We start from the raw sequence: 16599 nt of genomic DNA on the forward strand, positions 1-16599 counted from the left end.
AAACTGATGAAGATGTTGATGTTGCAGTTTGTTTAGCCCTCCAGGCCACCGTAGTTTACAGACCAACTGAAACACGCAGTCAAAAAATATCAGGTTATTTTTGGTGAAACAAAATGACTATTTCTTTCATTTGTCCTATTCGTTGCACGTCATGATCTACAGGTTCACAGTGAAGGAGAGAAATACATTATATATATATATATTTTTTAATCAAATATTGTTATTTTTGGGGAAGAGAAAAAAAATATATCTTGACGGACATGTTATGTGCATTATAATCCAACATTTTACAAAAAATAAAGAACATTCACAGATTAGGTTTTTCAGAAAGGGGAAGAAATGGACCAGCAGCTGGTGCTGAGAAAGGAAATAAAATCTTATCTTGAGAGCATTGAATATACTGCGTATTCAAAATGAAATATACAGTATGTCCTAGTGCCTTTGTAAAAAAATATGTGTGTGCGACGACTGTCAAACCGAACTTTCCTTAAATCACAAAAAAGTGCCTGTGCTTTAATCATGGAAGAGATCACAGTTCGAAAAATACAAGCGAATGAAACAGAATCAAAAAGTGAGAAAATGTCTGTGAGTGAGTCTGTCGTTTGATGCTGAAACAGCCACAAACTCCTTCGACACTCACTGATCCTTCATTCATCCTGCAGCTCTGAGTCAAAGTGAGTCAGACTCCTGCAGCACTAACTTCAGTCGCAGCCTCCTCATCTGTCCGCTCGTACTTTTCCGACCATTTATTTGGTGTTTACAGGTCAGGTTTCAACCACTCACCATGCACGCAGGGGTGTCCTTGAATCCCCACGTGCTTTTAAAGTGATACTCCATCCCATAATCTATATTCTTTGTATCAAACCCACTTGGAGCCTTGAGAAGCTTTTTGTGGATTCCGGTGTTGATCAATTTTCATAACAGGGAAGTGGAAGTAAATATCACAAATTACTGATGTTCGCCGTCCATTTGTTTGACAGAATTTAAAGGGATAGTTCAACATTTTGGCAAATTGGCCCATTGCCATAATTGCTATTCGTTACCTTTATTACCTTTATTTATTTTTTTCGGTGCAAGCTATTTTTAGAACGGTGGAGCAGAGCCATGAGCTGCTCAGAGCTACGGTACGGAGGCTAATGGGATTTCTTGGTTTCCCTCATCAAACTCATCAAATACACAATCCAACAACTCCAAAACGCTCTGGTGGACAAGTTGTGACTTGTACATTCACCACACTATGAGATAATAACGGAACGTTACAGAGATGGAGTTGTTTTAGAGGTAAATGCAAAGACTGTTGCTGAAAAACTGTCCCTGAAGGCAACGCGCATCAGCGGTTTTGCATGAATTTACCTCTAAAACAACTCTGTCTCATAACGTTACGTTATTATCTCATAGCGTGGTGAACGTGCAGGTCACAATTTGTCCACCAGAGCATTGTGGAGTTGTTGGATTGTGCATTTGATGAGGGAAACCAAGAAATCCCATTAGCCTCCGTAGTGTGGCTCTAAGCAGCTTGCGGCTCTGCTCCGCCGTTCTAAAAATAGCTTGCACCGACAAATAAAGGTAACGAACCTACTGCTATGACTATAGGGATTATGGCAATGGGCCAATTTGCCAAAATGTTGAACTATCCCTTTAACTGAAGCTTCACTGAGGTCATTTTATTCTGTCCAGACTCACAGGAGAAAACTCTGTGGATGTTTTCAGGTGTTACATTTTACTGTGAGTCATTTTAATCCATTGTGTCTGATATAATCAACGACTGTTTATCATGTAGGTGAAAGAAAAAGAGATGGAGTATCACTGAACCAGGTGTGAGTTTCTCACTCATAGTCTGACATTTACATCATTTCTTATCAAAGTCAAACTGGGGCTGATGCTTTACTGAAGCTAAATGTATTAATCACCTTTGACCAGTTGTGGACAGAGGCCCAGAGGGGACACACAAACACACACACAGCTCTGACATCATGTCACACGTTCACAGAAGTGTTAGCACAACCTGCTGAGCAGCATTAGCATTCATGTGGCGTTGTGTTTGTCCTGTAAAAAAAAGAAGAAAAAGAAACAATGAGCTAAAAAAAAATCTATAAAGTAATAATCCTCTGTGGGCTCAGTGACCCCTTCACATTATACAGAGTCATTTAATCCATTATTAATAGAAACGTATTGATTAGGGACAGAGCATCCCTCCAAGATCGACCACTGTAAAAGCATTTCCACCATTTTTTTTCCTGCTGCGATGCTGCATTTAAAACTTCAGGATGCAGTAAAAATAATGAAAATTAAGTGCATAATTAAAGTGAACAAACTTCCTCAACTCATTCTTCAACTTCAAACATCAAAAAAAGAGAGAAACTTAAGCAAACTCAGCAAAAAAAAGGAAAAACCTTTGTGAGGTGTTACTGTCACTTCTTTTCTCCACTGTGTTTTATTCTTTCATGCATCGAAGTGGCAGCAGAGTTCATTAATACTATGAGGAGTATAACTAGGGCATGATGGGAGATTAATTTTGTAAAAAAAAAAGAAGACAAGTTTGTGTTGTTAGTGCAGGTAAACAGTTTGCTTTAGTGTTGTTTGTCTCATGAACATGAACAAAATGGGACTTCCTGCGTTTCTGGTACATTCTTTATAACACGGCCTCCGGCGGCAGGTCGACACGGAGCAGGGGATGATGGGAAAAGACATACACTGCAAAAACTCAAATATCTTACCAAGAATATTTGTCTTATTTCTAGTCAAAATGTAATTTCTGGTCAAAACAAATCTAATTATACTTAAAATAAGACTCATCACATACAAAAGTAGCATTTTTTTTCGACAGTTTTTACTTCTTTCAAGATAGAGATTAGTTTTGACTAGAAATTAGACATTTTGACAAGAAATAAGACAAATATTCTTGGAAAGATTTTGAGTTTTGCAGTGTACTAACATCACACATGGAGAATATGCCCCACACACACACACTCTCACTCTCACAGAAGCAGCATGGAAACACACATACAGACTCAAACACACACACACACACACACCCAGCATAAACCTCACAAGTCACTTCTAACGTGGTCTCGCTGTGTGGAACTTGAGGGAGGAAACGATGCATCAGATGACCAGAATGGGAGCTAGCAGCCTCTGTAATAAAGCACTTTGACAGTTTGGGTCAAGGATTTAACTCAAACTTTAAAAAAAACGCATTTTCCTTTCAGCTTAGTGAGGATTCAACAAAGCCGCAGGGAAGCTTTGACCCAAGAGACGAACAAGGTTCTTCAGGTTTGTGTCGAGAGAGAAGACACAAGATGTTTTTTTTTTAACCACGTGATGTTAAAGCAGAAGAAATATTGTTCTGAACTCGGCCTCTTTTTGTGAATAAAACTTGTTTTAAAAGCTCTTTTTTTTGTTTTTTTTGCCAAACTCGTTATGCTTGTTTTACAAGGAACAACCTTCTAAAGTCGTATCTACAATCTTTCTGATTTTACACCGGAAAACAACAGGGAGCTTCACATAATCGACAGAAATAGGTCCACTGTGTCATATTAAAATAGCTTTGGCAACATAATTCACTTCCGCGACTCCCCAACATGGTCCATAATCACATCTCGTGCTGTGAAATTTTCCCACATGCTCCTTCGAAGCTGTCGGTCGCAGCGTGAGATGAGCGAATAAGCTCAGGCCTGAAGTCTGGGGCCCGAGACCCAGGGGCCCGGGGGCCGCTGCAAGTTCTTTGTGGTCCTGCAGAACCGGCATCACAGAGACAGAGACAGAGATCCAGGTTTTTTGTTCTGGTCTATTTCACCTTTGACCACAGCTTGAGTTTTAAACCAGATGCACAATGTCACGTTCCTCTCCCGGACCTCCAGAGTCCGGTCTGGTTTGGTACTGGTCTGGTCTGGTTTGGAGTTCTGCAGGAGTCGTAGCGTCTTGTGTTCGGGGTTTCAGCTCTGGGAATGTGAAGGCTGGGAATGTGTCTCCTGCAGCTCCTGCGGTTGATGGTGGGGGAGCCGGAGGACGTCGGAGATGTGACTGAGGAGGAGTCGTCGTGGGTCACAAGCAGGACTCGCGGGACTCGGTGGGCGGAGACTTCTTCTCCTGCTCTGTGTGGTTCCCATTGTGAAGGACGGAATACCTGAGAGACAAAACAGAGGGAGGGTCATCACCAGTGCCTGAGCAGACTGATCACTGCAGGTCAGAATCAGAAGCAGAATAACTTTATTGAGCCCTGGAGGAAAAACCTTTTGTTATTAGTTATCTTTAAAGGGATAGTTCAACATTTTGGCAAATTGGCCTATTGCCATAATCCCTATAGTCATAGCAGTAGGTGCAAGCTATTTTTAGAACAGCTGCTCAGAGCTACGCTACGGAGGATCATGGGATTTCTTGGTTTCCCTCATCAAACTCATCAAATACACAATCCAACAACTCTAAAACGCTCTGTTGGACAAGTTGTGACCTGCACATTCACCACGCCATGAGATAATAACAGAATGTTACGTTTGCTGATGAGTTTTTCATCAAGCAGTCTCTGCATTTGCTTTGAAAAAACAACTCTGTCTGGTCCGTTATTATCTCATATGTGCAGGTCACCACTTGTCCACCAGAGCGTAGCTCTGAGCAGCTTGCAGCTCTGCTCCGCCGTTCTAAAAATAGTTTGCACCGACAATTAAAGGTAATGAAAGTACTGCTATGACTATAGGGATTATGGCAACGGGCCAGTTTGCCAAAATGTTGAACTATCCCTTTAACACTTATAGGTCTTGCATGTGTCATTGACTTTGACCCTTGACCAGAGAGTGATAGTTCTCACAGACACATCGTCCTCACTGACACCTGCAGCAGCTCTAATAAACTCAGGTTTCTGCAAAAACACAGTGACTCCAAACCACCTGATGTTTACCACTAAAGAACAGAATAAGAATCAAGTCAGTATTTCACGGATCAGACAGTTTAGACTCCACAGACTTCTGTAAACTGATAAAACACTCAGTAAAAGACTCGTCAGGTCCTCCTGATGGAAAACCAGTCTGATCTGTTCTTACTGGAAACTCAGAGTTACGGAGTGAAGGTGAAGCAGAGACGCTGTCTGATCTGACCGCGGTTTGACTCCAGCACTGACGTTAGTGACAGGAAAAAAACAAAGAAAGAGAAGGAGAGACGGTAACCTGAACACACACACACACACACACACACACACTCCACAGTCACTTCATGTGTCCAGAACCAAAACACACAACCTGAGTGGAAACTCACTCACATGTGCTCCTCACACTGAATCATCATCCAGACGTTTTTATTTTACTTATTTATTTCTTAACAATGTGGTGAAAATCCAAAAAGGAGCTTGCGGCAAATTTATGTTTTTATTTTATGGTTGTTGTGTGGTTTAGTCATCAGCTGCAGACACAGAGGAACGAAAGAACCATAAATCTAAAGTAAGAGATCACAAACTCAGGACGCATTTGAATGCTGATTACATCACAGCGTCGCAACAACAAGGCCTGTCCACTGGAAGTGTAAAAAAAAAAGCTGCCACTTTCAAATGTTCAATGTTAGGATGTTGGTTGAATTCAGGTACAATCAGGAAATACTCCAAAGGTTAGACCGTCCGATTTACCAGCGGTGCTTCCAAAGGTGTTGCCTCTGTAGACGGTGTAGGCTGTGTCCTCTGAAGGATTCAGCCCCCTGACTTGGGACACAGCTGATCTGTCATATTATCAGGAAAGCTACGACAGAGTATTAAAGTCATCTGAGGCGAATACAGAAAACTGATTATGAGCTCGCCAACACAGACTCAGAATTGCCCAATATTTGACTCATCCAATTCAATATCTAGGACATCCATGTTATTTTTATTGATTTATTTAATGCATTTTAATATCACAGTGTCACAAGTGTATTTATTTTGTTTCTATATCTGTTTTTGTGGTATTTTATTTTGTTTTCAGATGCTCATGATTTTATTCTCGTGTATTTTTTGTTGCATAGTTTGAATGACAATAAAGAAATCTCGATTCTTGAATCTTCTTGTGTGGAACAACAAGAATGAACCATGGAGGACAACATCAGCATTAAATAGCGCACACACATGCAGGACTACAGCCTCCATTTCTCTACCATGCTGAGCTAGTTCTGCTCCAACACACTCTGCGATAACGACACAGCGTTTAAAGCAGCATGAGGACGGAGCTAATGCTACGTCCAGCGCGTAACTGTGATTGGCTCCGACAAATAAATGCACACTGACAGAATTCATGCGACATTACCGCACAACAACTGGCCAGCGCAGCTCTTTTCAAGAGCGTCGGCCACATGATTTGATGAAGTCGGATAGAAGAGAAACTCATTTGGTCGCCATAATGGCTCTCACTTGTGTAGCCTGCAGGCTCCAGTACATTTCAATGACAAGAGTGATTGCCTGTGGTTACACATGCAATTATACATGTGTGTGTGTGTGTGTGTGTGTGTGTGGGGACAGATGCAGTGAGTGATTGCCCACATTTTTGTGTAGACACATCTGTGTGTGTGTGTGTGTGTGTGTGTGTGTGCACCACAGAGGCCTCACTGTGGGCTCAAACCATTACGAGCTGTTTACACAAACACCCCGACCAGAGACACTTCCTGCTGCCAAACTGGCCGTGAAATTCTCCGTCCAGATAGAAGAACGTTCAGACGCTTCAAAAGGAAAACGGGCTGCAGGTTCTCGTCAGGGCAGAACCAGAAATTGTTGCCACATTGTGGGGTTAAACCTGCCCCCCCCCCCCCCCCCCCTCCCCTCGGCCCGGCCTCTTGGTGCTGCAGCGGCTGCTGCTCCGCTCTCTGGTGGAAACACAGACGCTCAGTCATTGATCTTCCATCGACTGCAGTTATATTTTCAGTGATGTCAGTTAATTAAACACTGCCTAATTAGACGACTGATGCTTCATGTGTTCATCAGTGTTTTATGAGAGGACACTCGCAGCATTAATCTTCATGCTCTCACGTGTCTCCATACGTTCAAGCTCCAGTGGCTCGTGCTTCACAGCAGCAACATGAGTCCAAACCATGATGTCATCTGTGAAGTCATTTGACGGCGCGACATATGGTGAGGCCAAAAAAAAAAAAAGCCTTTAAATGTGGAAACATATCAGCAGCAGCGTGTGTGTTGCTCATGAGGAGCCAGCATGTTACGATCTATAGTTACATTTATTGATAGGTCATCTTGTTTATAGTAGGACAGATCGTCATCATTTTGTTTCTTCTATCCATGAGCCTTAACTGTCCATTACCATGACGACAAAGGTCCTAACAACATTTGGGGCTAATGATACACCTGTCTAATTTGCAGGAGCTGATGAAAAGTCAACTGGTTTTCACTGTGTAGTAGAGCAACTGCAGCTTTAGCAAAGGAAAGAGGTGGTTTTAAACCAACAGATTATTGATTATAGATTATTTTTAGGGATGTACTGATTGTGAAATTCTGGGACAATACAGTACCAATACCGATGTTAAAAATAACAATTTGGCCGATGCTGGTACTGATGCTTTTTCTGTCGTTTATTCCTTTTTTGTGTAAAGGAAACAAAGAAATCTTCATTACTCCCAAAAAAAGTTGAACATTTTCAGTCAGTTGACTTTAACAAATTGAACGTGCACGCCACGCACCCTCTGGCGTCTCAGCAGATTTACGTCTCTCCCAAAAAAGAGACAAAAAACAGGCTTCTCCTGTCAGCACAATATACCACACAACAGATAAACATCGAACACAACATCAGTATTTTCCAATGGCTGATCCTCAGCCAGTCAATGAGGTGAAAATTGACTGATACTGATGTTCAGCCGACGCATTGGTGCTTCTTGTCATCATCAGATTAATATTTAAACTGATTTGACAATGAAATATCAACACTAACATGATATAAAACACCATAATCCGCCTGTATCTTAAACAATACATTAATGTTACATAAAGTCAGTCCATTTTAAATGTAGGTGACAAAAGAAAGAAACAGAAAAACTCTTGAAAAAGAAACACGACAAATCATGAAGAGAGAGCTGGAGGAATCACTGAGCCACAACTAAATATGTACTGTATTTATTCTAATGCACTGAAGAGACTTTTTTTTTTTTTTGTTGAGTTGTGTATTTGGATCAGATGAAGATTTGGAGCGGGACATGTGGCTGGATCCGTCCTGCGTGTATTTGTGGTTTTGTTTGTACACAGCCGAGCCAACAGGACAACTGGCAGGACAGGAGACAGGATGGAGATTTGTTTAATGAGGCCGGGAGAGAGAGAGAGAAGAGAGAGACGCAGACAGACAGAAGGCCCGGATTACTAACAGACTAAACACTTCTACATATTTTTGGGGCAGCAATGTGGTGAACATTCATCTCCCTGCGACATGGAGCAGACCCTGACCTCCGACGACCCTGCAGCGGACCAGTGGGAACAGAAGGAGGAGGAAAACGAGCCCGGATGACGTCAATGACGAGTTTGAACACTGAACACTGAACGTCACACCTGCAGCGAGGTGAGATTCTCCCAGCAGAACTTAAAGGGGACATATTATGGAAATATCACTTTTTGAAAGCTCTTTAACATATATTTGGGTGTTGGTCTTGCCTTCCGGCCCCCAAAATGTGAGAATTGACAAAACAATCTGTAATTTTAAGGCTCCCTAGGTTGAAATCCACGTGGTTTTACGAGCTGTTCCCTCAGTTGTCTTCCAGTGATGTAACATGGTTTCGAATTTGCATAACACCACCCCTACCTGGGACCAGTAGAAGGGGCAGGGCAAGCAGTGGTTCATTTGCATTTAAAGGGACAGGCACTGAAACCAGCTGTTCTGAACAGGGCAGTTTTGAGAGGATGAAAAGAGCTGTGATGTTTGATCCTTGGGGTATTTTGACCAAAGCATGACACATATAGGTATTTAAGACACCTGGGAACTATTTTAATGTGTGGAAAGGGGACATGATATGTCTCCTTTAAACACACCCTGACAGCCAAAGATAGATCACCAACAATTGATTAGTTCAAATTGACCTATACTTTAGCATGACTTGCGCACAATCATGCTAACAGATAAAAATGATCATAAACCAGAGTTAAATTTTACTTAATTAAAACTAGCAGACACTGTAATTTACATAGAGATCATTTATTGTGTTTTCCCATTCTCTCTTCCCGTTTCCTGTCATATCTCTACGTCTGTTTCTAATAAAGGCAAAAATACAAAAATGCCAACCAAAAAAACCTTAAAAAACCAGACCAACAGTAAACACTAGAATTTACAGAGGTCCTCTGAATGCCTCACATGTAGGTAATGGGAAGTTGTTGGCTGTAAAGTTCAGGTTTATAGTTGTCACTGCAGTAGGTGCCATATCAGGGGCCATCAGGGGCCCCCTTTTTCTTCTTTAGGGCCCCCGGCAGTTTCTTGGTTTTCCTCTCCTGATGGTGCAAGGACCATAACGAAGTGTCTCATGTTTAAGTTCACGTGCCTCCCTCTTAACGCCACGGGCACCGAGCTGAGCTGCATTAACCTGCGTGTTGACCTCCTGTGAGTGACGACGCTGCTCCGTGTCCTCTCTTTGTTTGCCGAGTGCGTGGAGAAGATTTTCGTATCAGAGGAACAAAGTAACGAGGCGCTCTCTCAATAAAGCTTAACAAAGGATAATTCAGAGTTAATCCAGAGGGAGGGATGAAGTTTCAGCTGAGCGTCCTCAGGGCAGTATGAGAGAAGTCGAAGCTTCAAAGATTAAACACAGAGATTTTAATATGAAGGAAAATCAACCTTCACATTTCCAGGTATGTTCAACTTTAGTTGACTCTGCTCTTTGTTTATATTTAACTTCATCCAAAGGACTTTGAAAATCCTACTGCTGAACATAAAGAGTCAATTTTCTAAAACCCACAGAGAAATGTTTAATTTTTGAGGTGAACACTGAGGAAAAACTTAATTCATGTTCTTGACAAACTTTAACTTTATAATTGTCGTGGCAATGTGAAACACTTCCTCTGCAGGTTTCCAGTCACTCGTTTAACTTTTATTCCTTCGTCTGCTCCGGGAACCTGAGCAGAGGTCACACAAGGATAAACAACTGCTTTGCCTCTCTCTCTCTGTCTCTCTCTCTCTCTCTGTCTCTCTCTCTCTGTCTCTCTCTCTCTCTCTCTACTCCACTGAAGTGCTCACAGTCTGATCATCACAATCAGGAAACCTTCTCTCTCTCTCTCTCTCTCCTCATTCCTTCTTTTCATCTGAGCTGCATGTGTCTCGTTCTCTCCGGGCTGATCGCCACCCACCACGACAAACAACAATGAGCAATGCAACTGGTTCAAACTCGAGGTAAAAAGAAATGATGAAAATAATGTAAAAAGACTACAGAGCTCGCCTCCTGCTGTGATGCTGACGATGGCAGAGGGAGGAGTGGGAGAGAGAAAGAAGGGTGATAAATATGAGATGAACTGAAAAGAGATAACGCAGTATTGAGAAAAGAAGAAGAAGAGAATTTTATGCAAAAATTATTCAAAGTTTACACCCACGGGGAAAGTTTGCTTCCAGCTCTGCAACAAAAAGAAAAATATGGTTTGGCAAGTGCAGCATTGACTTTCCAAAAAATAAAAATAAATATATAATATGATATAACTTCAGTGTTTGCAGTTTCCTTCGACCTTGACAGAGAGTTTATTTGTTTGTATCCAACTTTAAACCCCCCCCAAAAAAACTGTCCTCAAATGAATTACAGTAGGAAGGTGTCATCACCTCAATTACAGCAACATCCAGTCATGTCTCCGGCTAAAATGGAGAAAGGGCACAAAGGAGGAGGAGGAGGAGGAGGAAGATCACTATCTGAGCAGTAAAGGAGGATTTAATGTTTGCAGCCGTCTCACCTGTGAGAGAGAGGGAGACGAGTCACAACCTCCATCTGCTCTGTTTCCCAGGATGAAATAAGAGAGCAGCCACTGAAGGCAGGAGATTAAAAAACAGGCATGAATGTATAAAGTTGTTGACGCTCGAGTTCAAAAACTCAAAAGAATCAACTTAAAAGTTTGCAGCTCTGCTGATCTCAGGTCTGCTGAGGGAATCAGACCGTCAGACTTTCATGAGGGTAAATCTGGTCTGAGGACGTGTCACAGAGCATTAGAGAGCTGGAGGAGCTTTAGCTGCAGGAGGAGGAAGAGGAGGAAGAGGGGGAGGAGGAGGAAGAGGAGGAGGAGGAGGAGGGAGGAGGAGAAAGAGGACAAGTAGGAGGAAGGAGGAGAAAGAGGAGGAGGAGTAGGAGGAGGAGATAGAAGGAGGAGGAGAAAAGAGGTAGAGGAGGAGGAGGACAAGGAGGAGAATAAGGAGAATGAGGAGGAAGACAAGGATGAGGAAGAGGAGGAGGACAAGACGGAGGAAGGAGGGAGAAGATAGGAGGAGGAAGGAGGAGTAGGAGGAGGAGGTAGAAAGAGGAGGAGGAAGGAGGGAGAAGGAGGAGGAGGACAATGAGGAGGAAGGAGGAGGAGAAAGAGGACAAGGAGGAAGAAGGAGGAGGAGGACAAGGAGGAGGTAGAAGGAGGAGGAGAAAGGAGGTAGAGGAGGAGGAAGAGGACAAGGAGGAGGGAGGAGGAAGGAGGAGGAGTAGGAGGATGAGAAAGGAGGTAGAGGAGGAGGAGGACAAGGAGGAGGAAGGAGGGAGAAGGAGGATGAGGAGGAGGAGGAGAAGGAGGATGAGGAGGAGGGGGAGGAGGGAGGGAGGAGGCGAGGTCCGATGCTGCAGCACACGTTCGTGCTGTTTCCATCAGGGACGTCTGAAGCTGCGACTGGAGGTGAAACTGCACAACAGAGCGATTCTGTAAGTTTCCTCTGAACTTTGTTCAAAGGTCAGTGAAGCTCTGAAATCCCACGGCAGCTGAACGCAGCACTGCTGCTCTTTTCAAGACCAAGTGTGTGACGTAACTTTCTGCACAACGTCTCAGAGCTGCTCCGATGAATGCGAGTGTTAATGCTGAAGAGAAGATCTGCTCGGCCCAGTGAAAACAGATCCCAGGTCAGGTTTACATGCAACATGAAACCATCTATATACTGTATGAACCTTAAGCTTTAAATCGATGCCTTCAAACTTATATGTTCACCTTGACTTTGACTTCATAACAAAAGAATCTCTGAGGAAACCTCTTCCCAGTCTGGAGCTGGAGGTGTGATGCAGGAGAAGCTCTGAGGGCTTCACCCTCCACAGAGCAACGATATATCATCATCATAAAGATGAAAAGAGCTGCAATGAAAAAGAGTTTTTTGGTCTCGGTCGATTCTCCCTGGACACACACTTTAAAAACATCTCATCAACAGCCTGAATATAGCTGCATTTTTTATTTTCCTGAGGTGAAGTAAGTAAAAAAGTGTATTAGACTGTGAGTGGATGTCTTCTCCTCTGAGTCCGACCTGCAGCTCATCAACATATAAAACACACTGCTGAAGAAAACTTCCCTCTATCTGTCACAGTGAAACCACGGCTCCTTCAGCCAGACAGCGAGGGCGTCCGTCATCACGCTGCTGACACCAGCTCACAGAGGAATCAGCTCATTCACCCTCCTATTACAGATTTCCTTGTTTTCTTATCTCATAAGAGGTTTTAATGCCATGTGGCCCTCGGGCTCGATCCGAGGCCGGCCCCTCGACAGAGCCGTCTCTGATGGAGATGGATCTGGGCGATAGCTGTGAGAGAGCAGCTTAATCAGCAATGGACCTTTCCCTGATAACAGAGACACAGTCAGAGGAAAGACGCCATTGTACTGTACGAAAACTGGTGCCACTCTCAGATAGACGCCCTTTCTGATCAACTTCCTGTTTTCATCAACACCGCTGCATTGAAAATCTTTATTTTCAAAAGTGACAGCAGACCACCCAGGATCTCCACACTACAACTTTCCAAACTTTCCAACTTTCATTTTCCACTTCTCCTCTGTTGATCTTTACACAAATATTTAATTGAGACAATTTAAGTTTTCAATAAACACAGATTATTCTGATGTGCAGCTATATGAGGTTAAAACGGGTTTAATATTGTGAGTGATCAGAGTCAAATCACGAGGTCGTGTGAAATAACTGAAACTACAAATAAATCAAATTGCTAATGATTCAGAATCTACAACAATAAAACTAACCACCTGTTATAATATTACAACATCAGAAACCCCCTCTGTACAGTATAAAGCGAACCAATTCAACAGCAGCACAAACGTCATGATGGATGATTCACTCTTCTATTAGGCTGCATTATTACTGATGAATTAATGGGTGAAGTAATGATGAGGCTCAGGTGGGTCGATCATTATGATGAGAAATAAATATTAAATGTAACAGCGTTTGATCTGCAGTTGTCCACCAACTGTCTGTTGTGAACAAAGTAATTTAATTTCAATAATTTCAGCATAAAAGGCTTTAATGTGACACAAGGTCAAAGATCTGTTCATGTTTTTATTGTGTTGCTTAATTATAGAGAACATGGTAAAGCAGCAGTGTGAACAGGAGCTGATGGTCAGTTTCCTCTGGGGAAAATATTTTACAAATTGCACTTTTCCCCTCCTTCTCAGTCTTGGATCTGCTTTATTTTTATTTTTCTCTTTGCAGTGAGTCAGGTATCAACCTGCAGAAGCTTCTTGTGGAGAGTAAGAAGGATTATTTTGTTGTTGAGAGTTTTTCTGAGCTCTGAGTCGACCGCTGAGCCTCCTCCTGCTCCGCTCGTCTCACAACATTAAAACAGACTTTAGCCTGGAAACCACCGCTGCTGAGGCGTGATGGTGAAGTCACAGAGGCAGGCCGGCCTGTGGGGATGCACACAAACACACACAAACACACACACAACACACACGCACGCACACACTTGTCACAACATAAGAACAGAAGCTGAATCCCTGAGGAAGAGGGATTCTTCTTTAAGATGGCGCTGCATTGAAAACACACACACACGGACCAGCTCAGGCAGGGGAAGAGGGACATGGTGGGTGTGTGTGTGTGTGTGTGTGTGTATGTGGGGAAGGCATGAGATCAGTGGACCGCTGGTTCTCAGTAGATCAGAGGTTTGATTATTTCTGGATGACTGACGCCTGCAACGCTGAGACGCACCATTCCTCCACTAATTGCTTACATGACTGGAATCAGGAGAAATCACAGTGTGTGTGTGTCTGTGTGTATGTGTGTGTGTGCTTCTTTGTTTGCGAGGACCAGTTTGAGTTTTAGTCTTCAGGTCTCAGGTCAGATTTAGGTCTGGAGTTTGGGTGATTTACAGTAAGTTGCCATGGTAGTTAGCAGACAGGTGCTGCATGATGCCATCATGTTTACATTTGTGTCACACCTGCTTATGGATGTGTTATGTATATGTAACCCGGCCCGTGCGGGAGCTGCGCCACTCCACACCCAGACTCTGTGTTGTGTTGTGTCGATGTTGGAGTGTAGAAGAGGGACAAGTCGGACACGGGCGGTTGACGTATTTATGGCTCGGTCCACGCCGTTTATTACTGTAATCACAAGTCAGGTGCTGGCGGCTCCACCTTACGGCAAGAAAATAAACATTAACCATAAGTAAAGAAACAGGTTCACAGTAAGCCTACAGCCTAAGAAATAATGCTGTACACGTGAACTAGCGAGTCATGGCCGACATTCTCATAAAACACAGATAAAATGAAAGTATTTAAACTCTGAATGTCTTGCTGGATAGCGCACATATTTCCACATAGTATCTACACAGCAGTCAAACAGGATACATAAACAACCGTTAAAGCAGAAGTAAGCGATCCGGTCGTTTTGGCTAACTTCCTGTCAGCCGATGGAGTTAGCAGCCCCCGCCCTCATCCCTACGTCACCACATTCACGCGCATCCCTTGGCTGCACACACAGAGAGGACCGCCCCTTTATGCCGTTCTCTCTCCTCATTGGATAAAGGTTGTAGGATACAAGGAAAGTTTTCTCCTCGGCTTACAGCAGAGCAGAGTGACTGACAGACCCGTGTTTCAGACCAAACACTCTATATAAGTGATTGCTGTCGAAAGATATAACTATTTAAGACTTATATTAACACAAATATTCCGCTCACTTCTTCTTTAATTTATCAAGATAATTCACATTTATAGAGCACCATTTATACTGCTTACCTTACGGCAGGAAAAAAACATTAACCCAAAATGGTGCTCGAGCGGGCGAATACCTGAAAATACAGTAACCGCTAAACCGCTGAGGGCAAAAATAATATAGCAGCACCATCTATGGACTTAAATAGGCAACTGCCCTATATTTATGTTAGTGTTATTTTAAAGAGCTCATTTAGTTCAGGTTTAGAGTTTAGATTTACATTTAGTTTCTCAGGTTTAAATCAGCACAGAGGAAATGTCTCCTTCCACTTTTGTTGATACTGAGACATATGTTTAAACCTGAGAGTCAACTCACACGTTTGCTATTTATGAAATACCAAATTAAAACATTGACAGGTGAGTCTGATGAATGATCTCTGACAATCACATCTACAGTTTTTAAATAAGTCAAAAAATAAAGTATATAACTGGGTGGGGATTTTCAGTTAATCAAAAATGTATTCAAACAATCCATCCATCCATCCATCCATCCATCCATCCATCCATCCATTAATACCTGAATAATAAAAGTGGAGCTGAGACTAAAGAGCGTCTGCTCTGGTGTGTTTACCCTGGAGAAGTAAAAGATCCTTAGAAACACACTCCATTGACTATAATGACTTTGATTCTGTGTTTACATGACATAACTAAAACAGCTGAATGTGATCCCATTAAACTCAAAGGTCAGGGTTATTGACTGTGAATGTTATTAGAAAAATACTTTACACCGTTGCTTCTGATGTTTGTTCGCTTTGTTTCCTCCGACTCTGACAGAACAGTTTTATCTCGTCTTTATCTGCTGCAGAACATTCACACTGACACTCGATTAGCTGCAGCGCCCGCCACAAGATTGCACAGAAGATTGCACCGACTGAAACCGGCGGGCCCCGCGGCTCCGGCATGGAAGAACCAACTGGGTCAAAGGTCAACCAGGACCAGGAGCTGCTCCGCTGCTCCTCAGCTGTTTCTGTTGTATTTACCTTTAAATTTTCTGTGATTTCACAGCGTCTTATACTGGGAGCATTTCTCCTTTAATACCTCAGAGGGGAATATTGTTGTTTTACTGCTGATAATATGTTTGAACAGAGAGAAACCATAAATTACAGCCTTTCCCTTGTGGTGCTTTCATCCTCATGAGCCAAGAACAAACTAATAAAAACACAACAAAAGAACCGATCTGATTTCACTGCAAACATTTATTTTTGAAACGCTCCTATGATTTTAAAAACCATAATGTTTGTCTTTTATTTTTCGAACTCCATTGTCACGTTATCGGTCAGATCTCTGAAAATGTTCTACAATCTTGTGTTTTAGTCAAAGAGCCGTCGGCGTCAGGACGGAGCAGCTTTGTCATTCACACTGTAAACACTTGGCTTTGATTTGTTATTGTAAATATTTTGTGTCTGCTGTGACCCTCCGGCCTCTTGTTGTTTCATTTTTTCTGTTTGTGTGTGTGGACGACATTGCCCGACAAACTTCAGAACGGACACATGAAGAGACGTTTTAAACGGAGACAAATG

General features: G+C 42.6%; 1 protein-coding gene across 2 annotated transcripts in view; it reads right to left on the reverse strand.

Moving 5' to 3' along the window:
• Positions 1 to 2931: 2931 nt before the first annotated feature.
• The window catches only part of htr4 (5-hydroxytryptamine receptor 4), a 170223-nt gene continuing 156555 nt past the window's right edge, over positions 2932 to 16599 (reverse strand). Inside the window, exon 7 of one of the 2 annotated variants that reach the window (XM_085789261.1) lies at positions 2932 to 4126. In XM_085789261.1, the coding sequence (XP_085645387.1) occupies positions 4045 to 4126 (82 nt within the window). In that variant the 3' untranslated portion in view covers positions 2932 to 4044. The remainder of the gene's footprint in view (positions 4127 to 16599) is intronic. The other variant, XM_085789262.1, reaches the window with a different exon arrangement.

The sequence above is a fragment of the Trachurus japonicus genome, chromosome 10 (assembly GCF_045865225.1).
Source record: "Trachurus japonicus isolate A0001 chromosome 10, Traja_1.0".
Taxonomy (NCBI): domain Eukaryota; kingdom Metazoa; phylum Chordata; class Actinopteri; order Carangiformes; family Carangidae; genus Trachurus; species Trachurus japonicus.